The sequence below is a fragment of the Eretmochelys imbricata genome, chromosome 1, assembly GCF_965152235.1.
Source record: "Eretmochelys imbricata isolate rEreImb1 chromosome 1, rEreImb1.hap1, whole genome shotgun sequence".
Taxonomy (NCBI): Eukaryota; Metazoa; Chordata; order Testudines; family Cheloniidae; genus Eretmochelys; species Eretmochelys imbricata.
The window spans coordinates 56976898-56997011 of NC_135572.1; the positions used below are offsets into that span (position 1 = coordinate 56976898).

Below are 20114 nucleotides of genomic sequence, written 5' to 3' on the forward strand. Positions count from 1 at the left end.
GAGGTGTTATCCTCAACTTCCACAAGGATTTCTCTGCCTTAGCTCTTGTTTCTCCAGAAGTCAGGAGGTGATCGTTATGGCTCCCACCAGGAAGACCATCTGGAATTTTCATGTGTCATAATCTTCTCTCCCAGATCCCTCAATCCCACCCATGCTTAATACATTGAACACCGCCAGAGACCTTTAATGCACACCCACAATTATATCACAGGGGTGCAAAACTTCATGGCTTGTTTTAAACTTAAAGCAAGAGGGGCACCCTGAATCCAGTGTGTGCAGTTCAAACACTCTCCCATTAGTCTCTGTTACTTACCAACAGATCTATTCAAAATGTATATGCTTTGGTAAGCAATCAAACACTTCTTGGCTATATTTTGTGTTATTTCATCAATTTAGAATAAATGGCACTGTTGCCAAATAACCCCTGTTTTGTTTATAAAAGTTCTCAAGTGTAAGGGGTGTATCCCTGAACCTACTGTGATGTTACAGTAACATGTTTTGAGGACTGATTCCCTACCTCCTTAATTACCCTTTCTTATAGCTGTACAAGCAAGCCCAAGAGGACATTTATATTAGAGTGAAGTTGGAATAACTCCGCGACAGTCCATTTCTCCATTCTATCCATGTACATTTGGTTAAATCAATGGATTTGCTCTGGGTTTGAACAGGTGTGAGATTGGAATGTGGAGTGGGGTGGCATAACAGCTGCTACAGAAACTGCACACTGCCAGAGGATTCCTCAGTGCAGGTTTAGATCAGATCTGCACCATCCTAAGGGACCTGTGAATTGAGCCCAGTGTGTGTGCTTTCCTAAGATTCTGGAGCAACTGGCTGGATCCCTTCTACAACATAAGCACTGTAAGGTTGGCCTTCTAGTAACTTCATATGCTGAATTGAGGGAGGAGATTGCTCCAAATTCGTTTTCCTATTTAATCCTTTTGGGGGGCCAGGGGGTGGGTGGGGACGACATGCTTTTAACATATTTATTCCATCTGGTATATATTCAGCTACTTGCCATGAGTTAAGACCCACCTGCACCAGATCATGCTTTTGAAAGAGAGAGAGAACATTTTTCTTACCTGCTAACTGTCATGGCTGTTGATCTGGTTGCACTCAGTATTTATTGCAGGGGTGCTAAATATAGCTGAACTTTCTTTCTTACATTTCTTTTACTCACTCTCATTAAAAAGACCCTCAGAAATTGCCAGAATTAGAGGTTAAATTTATGACCACAAGGCTTATGTACCATCTGAGTTCTACTCAAGCCTCGGGAGTGTCCTATGTACCACAGGGATTTCCCTACACTCACTCCTGAACTCCCCCATCACCCCCCGCTCCCCAGTGGTCAAACCAACCAAGATGAAGACCATAACAGAAACCAAGAATATACCAACACATCATCTGGTTCAAGTGGTGTATCTACTTCTAAACAGTCCGAAGCACAAATACAGCTACCTACCAAAGAAACAGTGTCTCCACAACCTAAAGGCAGTTCCTGATGTTTGTTGGTTAAACTTTTCCCATTTATTGAAGTTGCAAAATATGATAACTGGTGCACCTCTTGCAAAAAAGCTTACGAAGAAGGAAAGCTTCCTACTGCTACAATTGGTAAAACTGGAGGAACTGGTTCGCCAGACAGATCAGCAAAGCCAATACTGACAAACTACGTGAAAAGGCTGCAAAACACCAAGCGTCTGGAATGCATCGACATGCATAAGCCAGTCACTGTCAAAGCCAATTTTAGAAGTACTTTATGAGGCTGTTAAAGAATGCTGGAGATGCAACAAAGTTTATGCAAACAAACATGGCTGTCACATCTATTCTATTTAAGCAAGAGATACCACACACTACTAACTGGAAGACAACGTTAAATACATTGACACTTGTTAACCCTGAAGTTGGACACTGGTTCCAAACAAGACTAGCAAATGCTCCCTATCTTTCTGTAAGAAACTCATCTGACTGGTTAGAAGCATGCAGTGCAACAGTGAAAGACTCAGCAGTTGAAAAAGTGAAGAACTCTTTCACCTCATTCAAAAAATTTGCATACATAGCTGATGAATTCGCCGATGCAAATGGGCATCAAGTATGAAGTCATTGCGTGCGATATCTTGATGTCAGTGGGAGGCCAGTAGATGCATTTCTAGATGGCCAGGTTATAGAAAACACATCAGCTGCATCTGTGATAACCCACATCTTAGATTTAAATGGTTGTAAATTGGACCCCAAACAGATGGCTGCTTGTGCATTTAATGGAGCTGCAAACTTCTGCAGAAGACATAGTGAAGTACAAGCTTTGTTCAGAGAAAAGTGTAGCCCTAATCTCTCCTATATACACTGCAGAGGCTATTTTAACTTCAGTACCTGAAAAGATGATGGAGCAAATAATTAAGCAATCAGTTTGCAAACACCTAAAAGATAATAAGGTGATAAGTAACAGTATGGATTTGTTAAGAACAAATTGTGTCTGTGAACAACCTAATAGCTTTCTTTGACAGGGTAACAATTCTTGTGGATAAGGGGGAGGTTGTAGATGTGGTATATCTTGACTTTAGTAAGGCTTTTGATACTGTCTTGCATGACCTTCTCATACAAACTAGGGAAATACAACTTAGATGGAGGTACTATAAGGTGGGTTCATAACTGGTTGGAAAACTGTTCCCAGAGTGTAGTTATCAGTGGTTCACAGTCAGGCCGGAAAGGCATATCAAGTAGGGTCCCGCAGGGATTGGTCCTGGGTCCAGTTCTGTTCAAGATCTTCATCAATGGTTTAGATAACGGCATAGAGAGTACACTTATAAAGTTTGTGGACAATACCAAGCTGGGAGGGGTTTCAAGTGCTTTGGAGTATAGGATTAAAATTCAAAATGATCTGGACAAACTGTAGAAATGGTCTGAAATAAAAGGGATGAAGTTCAATAAGGACAAATGCAAACTACTCCACTTAGGAAGGAACAATCAGTTGCACACATGGGCAATGACTGCCTAGGAAGGAGAACTGCAGAAAGGGATCTGGGGCTCATAGTGGATCACAAGCTAAATATGAGTCAATAGTGTAACACTGTTGCAAAAAAAAGCAAATATAGTAGATGCTTGTTAGTAGCAACATATTGGTGCCCTTTTGCTATGTTGCTCCTAAGCGGTAGTTGCTATTATGGGGAGTGTCGTCTGACCAAAGGTGTGTGGAGAGTTAAGGGTGTTACGGAACAGGTGGGGCAGCCACATTGTGGGGAGAGAGTTGGAGGATGGGGGGTGGGGGAACCCCAAGTTTGGGGGCAATGGGGCAGGGGAACCCTGGGTTTGGTAGGGGAGCCCCAGTTCACAAAACGGCTGAGCCAGCCTGGCTGCCTGGGACAGGCTGAGGATGCTCCTGCTGGCAGTTTTGTGCTCCACCCTGGCAAGGGATGGCTGGCTGGAGGGCGCACCGTGTGCAGCCTGCAGCGGAGGAGGGGTGGCGACTCCTAGCAAGGACTGTGGACACGGAAGGGGAGTCCTCCAACCCCTCACTGCAAAACAGCACACCCACACCTCACTGCCGGCAACCGAGATGGAGGGGACAGCTCAGTGTATGGGGTGGGGGGTCCCCCGATACTTCCGTCTGCAAAATAGCAACCCCCTCCCTGCTGTCTGAAAACCAAATGCTTAGGAAGGGAGGAGGAAACCTTCAGCTGTGTCTCTCCTGCTGCCCCAGCCCCAGCTTCCCCCCAGTCCCTCTCTTCCAGACCCTCCCCCCAAACTCCCCCTTACACACGCTCTCCATGTAGGCTCTGTCAGGCAGGGCAAGTGGACATGTCTGTGTGTCCTGGAGATGCTCTGAAGGGCCAGGGTTGGCAGGGGGAGTGAAAAGATACAGTTTGGGGGGGCAACAACCGTATATGCTCCCCAGTCTCCGCCCCTGGATGTGATGTCACAAACGTTGCCTGTATGCAGCATCTATATTGATGTTACCAGGTGGACAATTCAGTGGGGGAAGCATTCCCAGGGGAAATATTGCTCATAAGCAGCGATTACTCTTACCAGGTGTTGCTGCAAACAAGTGTCTAGTGTATCATTCTGGGATGTATTAGCAGGAGTGTTGTAAGCAAGACACAAGAAGTAATTCTTCCACTCTACTCTGCGCTGATACAGCCTCATTTGGAGAATTGTGTCCAGTTCTGGGTGACACATTTCAGGAAAAATTGGAGAAAATCCAGAGGAGAGCAACAAAAATGATTAAAGGTCTAGAACACATGAGCTATGAAGGAAGATTGAAAGAATTGGGTTTGTTTAGTCTGGAGAAGAGAAGACTGAGAGGGGACATGATAACAGTTTTCAAATATGAAGAAGATTTTCACAAGGAAGAAAGAGAAAAATTGTTCTTGTTTACCTCTGAGGATAGGCCAAGAAGCAATCGGTTTAAATTGCAGCAAAGGCAGTTCAGGTTGACTATTAAGAAAAACTTCCTAACTGTCAGGGTAGGTAAGCAGCAGAATAAATTGCCTAGGGGGGTTATAGAATCTCTGTCATAGAAGGTTTTTAAGAGCAGGTTAGACAAACACCTGTCAGGGATGGTCTACATCGGGGCGGCCAACCTGAGCCTGAGAAGGAGCCAGCATTTATCAATGTACATTGCCAAAGAGCCACAGTAATATGTCAGCAGCCCCCCCATCAGCTCCCCCCTGCTCCCAGCACCTCCCACCCACCGGCAGCCCAGACGATCAGCACCTCCCCATCCCTCCCCGCACCTCCCGATCAGCTGTTTCGTGGCGTGCATGAGGCTTGGAGGGGGAAGGGGGAGGGGGAGGAGCGAGGGCATAGCAGGCTCAGGGGAAGGGGTAGAGTGGGGGCAGAGCCAGGGGTTGAGCAGTGAGCACCCCCTGGCACATTGGAAAGTTGGCGCCTGTCGCTCCAGCCCCAGAGTCGGTGCCTGTACAAGGAGCTGCACAGTAACTTCTGAAGAGCCGGATATTAACAGAGTTGTGCAAAATTACAACAAGAAGCCATGAAGGATGTAGATGTAGTGCTTCACTGAAGGCTTGAGTAGCCAACTTTAATTTGTGTGATGATTTTAAATCTAATAAAATGGTCATGAAGCATTTTTCAGATTTTACTGTGGTTCCATACACTCCACCTTTCCATCACAGTCTCATCCTTTGGCCCTCAGCCCTTCTAAATTCAACCCCCTCCCACTTCCTGGGGAAAATACCTGTGCAAACAGCCAATCAAGCCTGCCCCCTTCCTAAGCCATAGGCTTACAAGGGCCAGTCCCAATGCCCCCTGAAATCCATATATATTTTAGGCTAAATGATTTTTAAGGGGAGCTACTAGAGGTTTGAAAGCATATTGATGTATCCTTTTCTCCTACTAAACTTCTGGCTTTTCTGCACTGAGTTGTGTAACTCCTTAAGTAGCACAACCATTGTATTATAATGACAGCACTGTCACCGATAACACTCCACTTGGCTATATGAGAAAAAATGAATAGGATCTCTCTTAAAAGCATTTCATATACTTCAGATTCTTCATAAGGAAAAACATGTCTAATTTTAGTTTAAATGGATGTTAATTTGACATGCTGATTTGAATAATAGAGATAAATTCCCAGAGGTTTTTTGCATTAAAATATATTAAATGACAGGTGCCTTTTGAATATTCTTATTTTCGAAAGGATTTTTTTTCTTTTTGCAGTGTCTAATGATACAGCTCTCAAATGTATAATAGGGAATGCTCCTGGCTGTATTTCAAGGAATCCCTGTTGAGGTTACAGGGACAAACCATCCCGATGTGTCGAAAGCATAGTATATATGGCAGGCGACCAGCTTGGCTTAACAGTGAAATCCTAGTGGATCTTAAACATAAAAAAGAAGCTTACAAGAAGTGGAAGGTTGGACATATGACCAGGGATGAGTATAAAAATATTGCTCGGGCATGTAGGAATGCAATCAGGAGGGCCAAATCGCACCTGGAGCTGCAGCTAGTGAGAGTTGTAAAGAGTAACAAGAAGGGTTTCTTCAGGTATGTTGGCAACAAGAAGAAAGCCAAGGAAAGTGTGGGCCCCTTAATGAATGAGGGAGGCAACCTAGTGACAGAGGATGTGGAAAAAGGCTAATGTACTCAATGCTTTTTTTGCCTCTGTCTTCACTAACAAGGTCAGCTCCCAGACTGCTGCATTGGGCATCACAACACGGGGAATAGATGGCCAGCCCTCTGTGGAGAAAGAGGTGGTTAGGGACTATTTAGAAAAGCTGGACGTGCACAAGTCCACGTGGCCGGACGAGTTGCATCCGAGAGTGCTAAAGGAATTGGCGGCTGTGATTGCAGAGCCATTGGCCATTATCTTTGAAAACTCGTGGTGAACGGGGGAAGTCCCGGATGACTGGAAAAAGGCTAATGTAGTGCCAATCTTTTAAAAAGGGAAGAAGGAGGATCCTGGGAACTACAGGCCAGTCAGCCTCACCTCAGTCCCCGGAAAAATCATGGAGCAGGTCCTCAAAGAATCAATCCTGAAGCACTTACATGAGAGGAAAGTGATCAGGCACAGTCAGCGTGGATTCACCAAGGGAAGGTCATGCCTGACTAATCTAATCGCCTTCTATGATGAGATTACTGGTTCTGTGGAAGAAGGGAAAGCAGTGGATGTATTGTTTCTTGACTTTAGCAAAGCTTTTGACATGGTCTCCCACAGTATTCTTGTCAGCAAGTTAAAGAAGTATGGGCTGGATGAATGCACTATAAGGTGGGTAGAAAGTTGGCTAGATTGTTGGGCTCAACGGGTAGTGATCAATGGCTCCATGTCTAGTTGGCAGCCGGTGTCAAGTGGAGTGCCCCAGGGGTCGGTCCTGGGGCCGGTTTTGTTCAATATCTTCATAAATGATCTGGAGGATGGTGTGGATTGCACTCTCAGCAAATTTGTGGATGATACTAAACTGGGAGGAGTGGTAGATATGCTGGAGGGCAGGGATAGGATACAGAGGGACCTAGACAAATTGGAGGATTGGGCCAAAAGAAATCTGATGAGGTTCAATAAGGATAAGTGCAGGGTCCTGCACTTCGGACGGAAGAACCCAATGCACAGCTACAGACTAGGGACCGAATGGCTAGGCAGCCGTTCTGCGGAAAAGGACCTAGGGGTGACAGTGGACGAGAAGCTGATATGAGTCAGCAGCGTGCCCTTGTTGCCAAGAAGGCCAATGGCATTTTGGGATGTATAAGTAGGGGCATAGCGAGCAGATCGAGGGACGTGATCGTCCCCTTCTATTCGACATTGGTGAGGCCTCATCTGGAGTACTGTGTCCAGTTTTGGGCCCCACACTACAAGAAGGATGTGGATAAATTGGAGAGAGTCCAGTGAAGGGCAACAAAAATGATTAGGGGTCTGGAACACATGACTTATGAGGAGAGGCTGAGGGAACTGGGATTGTTTAGTCTGCAGAAGAGAAGAATGAGGGGGGATTTGATAGCTGCTTTCAACTACCTGAGAGGTGGTTCCAGAGAGGATGGTTCTAGACTATTCTCAGTGGTAGAAGAGGACAGGACAAGGAGTAATGGTCTCAAGTTGCAGTGGGGGAGGTTTAGGTTGGATATTAGGAAAAACTTTTTCACTAGGAGGGTGGTGAAACACTGGAATGCGTTACCTAGGGAGGTGGTAGAATCTCCTTCCTTAGAAGTTTTTAAGGTCAGGATTGACAAAGCCCTGGCTGGGATGATTTAATTGGGGATTGAGCAGGGGGTTGGACTAGATGACCTCCTGAGGTCCCTTCCAACCCTGATGTTCTATGATTCTATGAATTTGATCTAATGGGGCATTTCCATCTATATTATTTATGACTATAATAGGAGGTTGCAAACCATGCCTACTTTGGTTCAGCCAGTTAATGAGAAGGTTTTCCTGGGGTAGGTATTCATCAGGAGTTGTGTATTCATGTATTTCTAAGATAAGCCTTTGTGTACAATTTGTTCTGAACACTATAAAACTGGAGAGTCTAGCTCATCCTTCAGCAGATCACAAATGTAAAACTGTATTTGAAGGTGTGCTTGATTTATCCTGTATACATACCTAACAAATGCAGACGTCTCCAAATTCTTTAGCAGGGATTGTAAAGGGCTCTCTCATTATGGTGTAAACCTTTTGAACGCTGTCTAAACCTCAAATATGTTATTAAAGCTACCACACCAGATGCACACTCAACAACCTTGACTCTTAGTGTTTACCAGGTTGACTCTGATTAACGTTTTTCACTGTCTGCCTTTGTCCCTCTCCCCTTTTCGTCCCACCTCTATCTGCAACAAAGAGGGACAAATACAGAAGATTTATTTCTGTATCAACTTTCATGGCTCTGAATTTGGAGAAGAGCATTTTGTTTCCTCTTCAAAAATAGTCTGTCAGATCTGAAAGAGCGAGAGAACAAGTTCTGTACTGTGGTACTCATGTCTTTCCTGAAAACTGGACATCCCCAGAGTTCTGTTCAAAGTTTCTTCTCTTGCCTTTGTTGCAGACAGGGATACAGACATTAACTACACATCACACCCAATGAAGAAAAGGAGTACTTGTGGCACCTTAGAGACTAACCAATTTATTTGAGCATGAGCTTTCGTGAGCTACAGCTCACTTCATCAGATGTATACCGTGGAAACTGCAGCAGACTTTATATATACACAGAGAATATGAAACAATACCTCCTCCCACCCCACTGTCCTGCTGGTAATAGCTTATCTAAAGTAATCGTCAGGTTAGGCCATTTCCAGCACAAATCCAGGTTTTCTCACCCTCCACCCCCCCACACAAATTCACTCTCCTGCTGGTGATAGCCCATCCAAAGTGACAACTCTTTACACAATGTGCATGATAATGAAGTTAGGCCATTTCCTGCACAAATCCAGGTTCTCTCACTCCCTCACCCCCCTCCAAAAACCACCCCCATACACACACAGACTCACTCTCCTGCTGGTAATAGCTCGTCCAAACTGACCACTCTCCAAGTTTAAATCCAAGTTAAACCAGAACATCTGGGGGGAGGGGGGGGTAGGAAAAAACAAGAGGAAATAAGCTACCTTGCATAATGACTTAGCCACTCCCAGTCTCTATTTAAGCCTAAATTAATAGTATCCAATTTGCAAATGAATTCCAATTCAGCAGTTTCTCGCTGGAGTCTGGATTTGAAGTTTTTTTGTTTTAAGATAGCGACCTTCATGTCTGTGATTGCGTGACCAGAGAGATTGAAGTGTTCTCCGACTGGTTTATGAATGTTATAATTCTTGACATCTGATTTGTGTCCATTTATTCTTTTACGTAGAGACTGTCCAGTTTGACCAATGTACATGGCAGAGGGGCATTGCTGGCACATGATGGCATAAATCACATTGGTGGATGTGCAGGTGAACGAGCCTCTGATAGTGTGGCTGATGTTATTAGGCCCTGTGATGGTGTCCCCTGAATAGATATGTGGGCACAATTGGCAACGGGCTTTGTTGCAAGGATAAGTTCCTGGGTTAGTGGTTCTGTTGTGTGGTATGTGGTTGTTGGTGAGTATTTGCTTCAGGTTGCGGGGCTGTCTGTAGGCAAGGACTGGCCTGTCTCCCAAGATTTGTGAGAGTGTTGGGTCATCCTTTAGGATAGGTTGTAGATCCTTAATAATGCGTTGGAGGGGTTTTAGTTGGGGGCTGAAGGTGACGGCTAGTGGCGTTCTGTTATTTTCTTTGTTAGGCCTGTCCTGTAGTAGGTAACTTCTGGGAACTCTTCTGGCCCTATCAATCTGTTTCTTTACTTCCGCAGGTGGGTATTGTAGTTGTAAGAAAGCTTGACAGAGATCTTGTAGGTGTTTGTCTCTGTCTGAGGGGTTGGAGCAAATGCGGTTGTATCGCAGAGCTTGGCTGTAGACGATGGATCGTGTGGTGGCCCTATCTTGTAGTGCTCCCTATCTTGGATAGTGCTCCCTATCTTGTATCAGACAATGGCATCTCTGCAGCTAGATATGATCCAGGGCTATGTATGTTACCTTTCTTCTCACTCCCCAACATGCGTGCTCCCTTCCACTACTATCTTATTTCCTCCTTTCTGACTGACCCACTCCCACCAACTGACATCTTTTTCCTACTATTGTTGGGTTCCTTGCTCCCTCCCAATTTTCAACAGATCATCTTCCCATGTAGTGATTCAGGGGTGAGACCCAGACAGATGGAGCTGGAGTCCTGGAAGAAACTAAAGGATGACCAATAATGACCTATCCACATCAGACTCCAGAGAGCAATGAGGAGGAAGATCAAAAGCATAATGTTGGGGACGAGCAAGAGTTTTCTCATCACTGACTTTAGCACAATGTCTCTTAAATATAAAGAGGGGGCCTAAAACACCACTGCCTTATTCCAGTGATATGCTGGTGTAACTCCACTGACTCGCATTACACTGGTGGATCAGCAGATTTATAATTATGATGATCTTGGACTCAGCTGGTAAATCCTCTTTCTTTGGTATGTTAGCACCCACTGAACATCAACCACCTGTTTTACAGATGAGAGGTTTGGAAACTGGGGTGGTGCATGACAGCTTCATGCCATTTACCAGTGCACAAGACCCCAGAACAATAAATAATGTAATGAAAACCTAAATGCAATCATCTTAAAGCAAATTACACTGTAAAATAGTTCTACTGAAATTCCATTAGGCTTTTATCAGGTTTCTGGGATCAAAGAGGCTATTTCAGAAGGGTAATCAAAGCAAAGAGGGAAACTGACTAATTACACAGCTGCTTCAGCATACGTGACTTTCCAAATATTGGTTTTTGCGTCCAGCAGAATAATTTACATCTTGTTTTCATTCCCTTAGGCTATCCTCTTCCTCTGAGAATATCTGGACCATGACCCCCAGAAGCATTGATAACTACAGCTAGCAGTAATTGTTCTCCTCTCAGAAGGCCAAATGCCCCTTCCCAGATAGATTTTTCATCTTCTTGGAGGGCTTTTTCATCTTCTCGGAGGGCTTCCTCATCCTCCCAGAAAGCTCTTTCCTCTTCTAGGAGGGCTTTTTCATCTGCCCAGAGAGCTTTTTCTTCTGCCCACAGGACCTGGTGCTCGTCCAGGAGAACCTTGTCCTTTTCCCAGAGGACCTGATCCTCCTTCCAGAAAGCCTTGTCCTTCTTCCAGAAAGCATTATACCCCTTCCAGAAGTCCCTGTACCCCTCCCAGAAGGCTTTTGCATCTTCCCGGAAAGCCTTTTCTGCCTCCCGAAAGGCGTTTTCCTCCTCCCAGATGGGGTTTTCCTCCTCCCAGAAGGCCTGAATCGCCATCCTGAAGGCCCTGATCTTCACCTGAAAGGCATTCATTTTCTCCCGAAAGCCCTTGATCTTCTCCTGAAAAGCCTTGATTTCCTCCCGAAAAACTTTTTCATCCCATAGCTTCTTAATGAGCTGCTTCTGGCGGGAGGTGTAGGACATCTAGCAGCAATGGCAGTTTTATTCATTCACTTGCCAACCTTGATGAAAGCTCTCACCACTTACGGAGCCTTGTGAGGGCAAGGCATGGTCCAAGCCCAGTCCAGCCTGTCACATCAAATAGAGAAGTGTCAAGATGTCAGCAACGACTATCGTAATTGGAACTGCTCAAACATATGCAGTAATTGTGTAAATCGGGGGGTTTAAAATATGGCTTCACCATAAATACAGACGTTTACAAAGTCAAAAGCCTTAGCTTTGGATGGCACTTATATAGCATCAATTAGCGGAGTATTTGGGCAGGGATCCTGTATCTCATTGTAGGTGTAACACCTGGACCAAGATTTTCCAAAGTGACTTTCAAAAATGACTTTGGGTGCCTCTGTTTTTTGAGTGCCCAACTTGAGTTCTTGGCAGTGACCTGGGTTTTTTGAAAGTGCTGAGCACCCACCCTCTGAAAATTAAGCCCCTTGAAGGTGCCTTGAAATAGGCATCTCAAAATGGAGGCACACAGAATCACGAATCACCTAACCAATGGAGAGATTAAATATTCTGATTTTCTGTTGACTAACTCTGCCTCCTAATTACTGAATTGAGAGAAAAGCTGATTACTTATTTATACTGTTATATTTATTATGAATGATTGTACAATGCCTCAGGCTCCAGAGCAGGGTGTTTTATAAATAAAATGTCTTTTTATTATTTGATTATGCAAGAGTTCCTCTCTCCTTTTCTGGAAATTTAGAGGCTCCAGGAATAGCAGGGGCAGTGCAGGGAATGGTGTCTTCTCTTGCCAATGGTGATTATCAAGTAGATAGGAAGTGTGTGATCCCTTAAACCCCCTTCTTCCTTGATTTCCCCTCTCCTCTTGTGAGATCTAGGTGTTGAAGGGACTTACCAGGATAGGACCCAGTAGGCCCTTCCCAAGCCTTTCATGTGGATGTGGGAATCTATGGGGATGGTCTTCTAGCATCATCCATTCCACTCCCACCATCCACTCCCCCTGCCACTTCTATCAGTGATCACCGAGGTGAGTGGGGGCAGAGTGAATGAAAGAAGCCAGTTCTAGCCTCTCTCACGGCCATTAGGATGAGCTGTGTGCCTAGCAGCCCCACAGTTGGAGAGAACCACTGCTGGGAGCCCTGTGTGGATGAAGAGGAACTATTGGTTCTCCTGGTCTCACCTACTCCTCTGATACTGCTTTGCTACTTCTCTGGCCTCCTCCTGAGAAGGGAGATTAACCATTCACTGGCACAGTGAAAGCTAGGTGGCTGTGAATGTGCTGCCTGGAGTAGGGAAGAGAAAGGGGGATAGAAGTGATGTTCCACTGCATCCTTGCAGGGCTCCTAGCAGCACACCTCAATCCCCGCTCCCTGCGAGGCTCTCAGCAGTCACTGAAACAACAGCGATTTCTTCTCAACAAAGGCGATTGCTGGCAGTGGCTCCTTTGCACCCACCCCTCTTGTGGGACTCCTGGGGAGGCAAGTCCTTTTCATCAAGAAGACCAATAAGTAGCATCTCCTCCTTTCCCACCCTCTGGGATCCCTGTTGGTGGCAGTCAGTGGGATAAGGAAAATTCAATTCCGTTTATCTCCATACTAACAAGAAGCTGCCTAAAAACAAAGGGGAAATGGTGCCAGACCTGATCCCAACATATGCTCTATACTGGGGAGAGGGAGGGATCCTGGGAGAAGCGGCAGTGGCAGATCAGTCCCAACTCTTTGATAGACTTTTGAGGAGTGATGACATAGCAGCAACAGCGAATTTTGCCATTCCATGCACTGCAGCTGCTTAAGCCAAGTCCTTCCCTGAGGGTCCAGGCAGGAAGGAGACAGAGGCAGAGTTAGCAAACAGAAGACAGGATTGTTTGAGTCTTTTAAATAAAAAACCCACACTTACTCACACCCTACCTTGCCTGTGAGTGAGTCAGCACTTGTTCCATTTGTTCATACTCACACCTTAGCCACGCTTTAACTTTTATCTCTCAGGAGGAACCTTTTCCTCCCACATCTCCCTCTCTTCCAGCAGGAGATTGGAGGAATCCAAAGGACATGAATCCCCTACCTCAGGATACAAGTAATTCACACAGAGCTTTTAATGGGAATTATTGTATCATGTAGAGGGAGAATCAGATACTGTATTAAAGGAGAAAGATTTAATTCTGAGTTTCTTACTCTTATCAGTCTAATCACCAGTAGTGTGATGACAGCCAATAAGGACCTCAAATACAGCCAGTCTTCTTTCAGGTTAAGTATCTCACATTTGATATTTCTATTACCAGGCAGCAGGTTTAAAACAAACAAAAGGAAGTATTTTTTCACACAACGCACAGTCAACCTGTGGAACTCCTTGCCAGAGGATGTTGTGAATGCCAAGACTATAAGAGGATTCAAAATAGAACTAGATAAGTTCATGGAGGATAGGTCCATCAATGGCTATTAGCCACGATGGGCAGGGATGGTGTGCCTAGCCTCTGTTTGCCAAAAGCTGGGAATGGGCGACGGGATGGATCACTTGATGATTACCTGTTCTGTTCATTCCCTTGGGGCACCTGGCATTGGTGACTGTCGGAAGACAGAATACTGGGCTAGATGGACCTTTGGTCTGAATCTGTATGGACGTTCTTACATTCTTCTCTCTTCTTTAGGCCTCGGTGTCTCACCTCCTGGACTGCATACTTTTCCTTCTCTTTTTCTCTTTCTTGCCCTACCTCCAACCAACAGGAGTAGAGTGAAAATGGTATCTGCCTTGTTAGTTTCACTTTGCTGATCCTGTTAGGCCACTAGAGAAGTGCTATGCGCAGAGCAATATATTCATTATCTTGCTCTACCCAGCATGTTCATTTCCAGTGTTTTCTGGCCTGCCACAAGTCAGAGTAATTGAGGTAATCCGCTTTTGGCAATTGGTTTTGGCACATTTACTCACCTCATTTTGCCTGAGCTATAAAAACAATTGCATAAGACATGCTTCTATAGTCCAGCTAAGTGAGGCACATAACCAATGTCCCATTTTATTTAATACAACCTGATGAACTGATTTTTACCTCATGCATGTATAGTATGTTAAATGCTAGAAAGCGAAGACAAATCAGACATCTTCTGGTTGCTTAGTTCTACTTCTAGGGAAGTAATGAAGAAGAGTTTTACTGATGCTTCAAGAGCAAGGACTAAAACAGACAATGAATATACAGTGGGGATCTCTTCCAAATCAGATCTGGTGCTCAGAAGACCAAACTAGTAAGACAGCAGTCCCACTTGGAACCTCCCTCTCCGTGACATGCATGTAAAATGCAAAGAAAGGGCTTGAAAGCTCTTTTTGAAAGGCTGAGTAAAAAGCAATTCAATTTCTTCTTACATCATGTTGCTGGACCACCCTTACAAAAATGCAGGCATAACTTTTGTCATTTTGTACATCAGAATTATCAAATAGAAAATATGACTAAATTATATCATTTTGTTCCACAAATCTGCAAAGATTATTTCTATTAGGTACAAGGAACAGTTGTTGGGTCATTGCTGATATCTCTAGATGTGTAGTAATGGCTGACATCTTTGATGACAATCTTAATTTAGCCTTTCACTTGCAGAGGCCTTATGGATAGATTGATAAAATAATTTCTTTACCCAAAGAGATTTTTTTTCTTGATGGTGTGAACATCTGTAGACTTCAGGAAGTCAAACCCCAGGGATACCTAGTAATTTTGCTTAATAACAATACATGTACTACCAAAATGATAACATTTGTAACAAATTTAAGAGAGACTTTACAATACTTACACGTGTGGTCCTTAACCCCACGGGATGTCTGATGCCCTCTGGGGATTGCCTAGCTAAGATTCAGGTCACCTATAGTGATGTCATTTCACAAAGTACAACACCAGTGATCCAAAGCTAAGTAATATTGAAATGAGCTTATGGTGGTCATTAGGGTGGAGGTGAATGAGGGAGGAGCCAAGGATGGATCCGAGTTCCTGGGTCTTACCTTTCTGTAAATGATCATCCGTTCATGGATTGTAATAAATAGAACTATAAAACCACAATAAATGGTGTGGCATCTCAGCTTGCATGTTGGGTTAAGGATTCCTGCTGAGGGACCTTAGCAGAACAGGCTTGCCTCAACATACTTTAAATATTAGGCAAATATCAATATTTTGTTTTTATTACTGTATGTATATGAAGCTTGACACCTAATGTAATAATTACACTCGTGCATCTCCCATTTAAAAACATGTTATATGAAGAAAATTGAGACATACATGTCATGCTGGAGCTATAACTAAGCTTAATGGGCCCAGCTGATCATAAACCTGTGGCACAAAGGCCAAGATATAAAAATGTAAAGCTAGGCTCCTAAAGCCATATGTAGGCACCTACTGTAAATAAGTGGCCTGATTTGTTCGAAAGTGTTGAGTACCCACCAGCTCCCACTGACCTTTTGAAAATCAGGCCACTTATTTACAGTAGGTGCCCAAATATGGATTCAGGTTCCTGTTTCTGAAAATCTTGACCAGAATGCTTATTGATTTTAGTGGGGCTTCTGCCCACAGATGGTTTTCAATATATCTGTTATCTACAGTGTAACAATATACAGTATAATATAAATACTGATGCTTTGGCATGCACAATAGCTACTTAACTGAAAGGAGAGATGGTCCATTTGTTTTCCCCATTATTAACCTTTAAATGTGGAGGAGTCGGTCTTTTGTGTTTCAGCTAAGTTATAGAATGTGAAAGAGTGAGTCCCGGCATTCTTTCCATTATAGCATCTTTGAGCCAGATTCACCTGTATGCTTCAGCTGCTTTGATGACAAATAGATAGATCAGAGGAGAATCAGGAATGAATGAAATGAAGTTCCAAGTGGAGAGCGAGAAATTGGAGCCAGAGTGTGCAAAGATTGCTGGGGGGCTTTTAAGGGAGGATGGAAAGCTGGGGCCACAAAAGAAGAAAATAAACAGTATAAAGAGCCTTAGAGGGAGGAACAGAGATGGTCCATATTAAGCACATGTACAATGTACGTATCACAAGCAAAATAACTTGTAATGTATTAGTGAGTATGTGTACTGCTGCCCTTTAGTGGATCAAATCATAATTGCTTAATTGTGTGTCATAAGCCTTGTGCTGCTAACAGGTCCTTTTCCTTTAGCTCAAGTGTTAAATACCTGTGCTTATTTTGGAGAAAGATTTCAGATCTATCCTTGCTTCCACTACGAAGTTCCAAATAGTCAAGATATGCAGCACTGAGAAAATGATCAAGCTCTACAGGAGAGAGCCACACATTTATTACAGTGGTTTAGAATGACAGTCCCAACTAGCTTCTGAAATTTCCAGCACATCAAGAACAAACCACAAGTTATCCAGTCAAGGATGGGGTGCCTGGGCTGGCTATGGAGAGACTTCTTTGATCTGTTCAGTTATTAAAATTGAAGTTGAAAATGTTAGCTCACCATCAGCGTGAGAATAAAGTTTTCAGACATCCTTTTACAAGTGAAAGGTTCAAAAATCGGAGTGGCCATTCAGCAAATTTGTGGCAGTATCCCAGAGATGAAAATAAAATTAAACAAATATAGTAACAAATCTAAAAGGAAAACTCATGCTCTTAAGCTGTTTATGTTTGTTTTTTCTTCTGAATCTCTGTTAGGGATTTATTACAGTCCTGGGATCAAAAAGATAGATAAAGATCTGTTTCTGTTCACATGAGCTATCATTCCTTCATTTCATGTCCAATACCATATTTATACCTTTCTCTAGTTTACGGAACAGGGACATGACCGCCATCAACATTTGTCACTGCAATTTCAGTTCAACGCTTTCCATCTGTATGCTCCGAGGCATCAGTTACACCTTCCCAAAGGATTTACTCGTTTGCCTTCTTGAGAGTTTTCTCCATCTCTTGAAGTGCACATTTTTTCATCAAGAAGACATCTTGTTCCACCCAAATGTCTCTTTCTTCATTCAGGATGATTCAGAAGTCAATTTATATGAAGGCTAGTTCCTTATTCCAGAAGACTTCAAACATGTTGCGGTAGACTTCCTTGTTTTCCAGATAGTCTCTTGTTTCTTCTAAAAGGCCTTTTCTTCCTCTCATGTGGCTTATTGATGACTTGAATTTGTTCCCAGAAGACCTGATAGGGCTTTGTCTTCTCCCTATAGGCCTTAGCCTTCTCCCAAGAGGCCTTTACTTCTTCCTAGAAGGCTTTATTTTCCTGCCTTTTCTTCATATATCTCTTCTGGGAGGTAGTATAGTTGGAGGAGGATGCCAGTGGATGGAAACAGCAAAATGTATTCACCCACTTTCTGAACTTGGAGAAAATTGTCACTTATCCACATGTGAGGGGGCTGTAGCCGAAGTTCTGTTTTGTCTGTCACATCTCAAGATCTATCAGATAGAAAGTGAATGACTGGGCGTAGAGGTGATTTGGTGAAGCAAGGAACTCATGGAATTCCTGACTACTCAATCTGTTCCTACTCTTGCTGTTAATCAAAGTTTCTGCTGGCAGTAATAGTAAGTTTCCATCTCTCCCCACTCCTTTAATCATCTCTTTTTGCCCCACCAAATCAAATTCAATGTCTAAGGGGCCGAACAGACCTGCTGGGCTTAGATTCTGCAGCCCTCCTTTCCTCCCGCCAGCCGTGGCAGCCCGAGAACCTGGGACTGATGTTCAACACCAATCATCCCTCTCACTGCCACCAGTTAAACATTATTGGTCTGTCATATACAGCTGAAGAGGACAGGCTCTCTCTCTCAAAGCATCAGGGTAGAAGGTTAGAAGGAGCCGCTGTCACAAATATTTTGGGGAAGAAAGGCCTGGGGGAGAGAGTGAGCCAATTTTGGGGACCTAGAGGGTTGGTAGGAATCTGCATGGGGCAGAGAATGTGCCTGAACATTATTCAGATCTGAAGAGACCTGCTTCTTGTCTCCCACGTAGATGGCTCCTGTATTGCGGATGCTGCTACTATAGCAACAACTTCATGCAATATGAAAAGGTTCCAAAAGACAAAGAGCCCACAGTGTTCCATTGTGGAATGCTCCATTCAACCATACCAGCCATATAATTATTATTTATACTGTGGTAGCACTTAGAGGCCCAAATTAAGCTAGGAGCCCCACTGTGCAAAGTATTGTGCAAACACCTCGCAAGAGACCATCCCTGCTGCAAGCAGCTTAAAAAATAAAACCAACAAAGGGAAGCATCTTTATGTTCATTTTGCAATGAAGACTGGAAACACAGTTTCAGAGACTTGACCAATGTCCCACAGGAAGTCTGACAGAGCTAGGAATTGAACTCAGATCTCCTGAGTCCCAGTTCAGTATTTTAACCAGAAGAATAAATCTCAAAGCTGTGAATAATAAGTTACTTTTTTTTTTTAAACTGCTTCTGAACCCACCAGCTCCCTTTGGCCAGTTGCACCAGCCAGTCTGCATCACCAATGCTGACTGAACAGTCTAATCCTACACAATTCACTAAGTAAATTTCACAGCCACTGTGAGGCATGGGATATAAAATCACTATGTTATCCACCCCTGGCCGGGGAATGGAGCACAGGAAATGATGCAGAAAGCTATATCCAAGTGAGCATGCAGAATGTATGGAATGGAATTCCCAGAACTGGGACTTGGCCTGAACACTAGGCTGAACCTTGGAACCCTAGATCTTTGTTAATTGCAAGTGGCGCAGACTTTCAAGCCAAAGGATCATTTTGTTTCCAAAAATACTTGAAATATGGGGTTTAGAATGGACATGGTGCACCTGGGAGGCTCTCATGCCTCACATGGGACTTAGGGAAGCATTTTACTCCCTCTCATACCACAAGGAAGCAGCAAGGTCTGAGGAACATGAACATATGGAGCCATGCCAGCTGTTAAAACTCTGACATGTTCTAGACCCCTCATCCCTTCGCAGGAGTTCAAAACATTTAGATAAGGGAGGTCAGCGGGTCAATATTAGCTCCATTTTACAGATGGAAAACTAAGACACAGAGGGACATGACTGACTCAACCAAAACCGCACAGAAAGTTAGCAACAGAGCCAAGACTAGAATCCAGATGTCCTGGTTCTTGGGCCCCTGTTGTGATCACTGGACAGCCGGCTTCTCTGGATTCCTGCATTTCATGTTCTGAAACCAACAGTCCATGAAACAGAGGAGGTTGGTTGGGCAGCCTACGCTCAGCTGGGAGCCTCATGGCCCTGACCTACTCATCACAGACAATGACGACACAGTGATGTGGTTTACACAGTTGCTGTTAGCAGTCTCAAAACATTTTGGTCTCAGAAAGAGGCAGAGCAAGGTGATGCAGTCAAGAGCCAAACCGAGGTTGTGCAGCAGAGAGGACAGGACTGTATGGGCTTAGGCCATGTCCCACATGGAGTACTTAATAAAAATGGAATGTTTGCACCCGTGTGTGTACACAATTTGTGTGCTTATTTCATTTAGTCTTAAATTTTCACCTGTGAAGGATAGATGGTTTAGTGGTTAAGGCGCAGAACTAGACCTCCTGAGTTCTGGGGCCAATTTCCAGCTCTTCACAGATTTCTTGGGTGACCTAGGACAAATCACTTAATCTCTCTGTGCCTCGGTTCCCCAACTGTAAAATGGGGATAAAGGTACTTTCCTATCTCATAGGACTATGGGAAGATAAATTAATCAGTGTTTATGAGGTGCTCAGCTACTGCAGTGTTTGGGGGCGATAGGTGTGGGTAGTGAGAGACA

General features: G+C 44.0%; 1 protein-coding gene across 1 annotated transcript; it reads right to left on the reverse strand.

Annotated features, from left to right (window-relative positions):
* Positions 1–10802: 10802 nt before the first annotated feature.
* On the reverse strand, positions 10803–11408 carry CCDC70 (coiled-coil domain containing 70). Its single transcript, XM_077806789.1, has one exon. The coding sequence runs from the start codon at positions 11406–11408 to the stop codon at positions 10803–10805; it is 606 nt and encodes a 201-aa protein (XP_077662915.1).
* Positions 11409–20114: the final 8706 nt, after the last annotated feature.

Coding starts and splice junctions, on each gene's coding strand:
- CCDC70 (XM_077806789.1), bottom strand. CDS start 11,408: ATGTCCTACACCTCCCGCCAGAAGCAGCTCATTAAGAAGCTATGGGAT.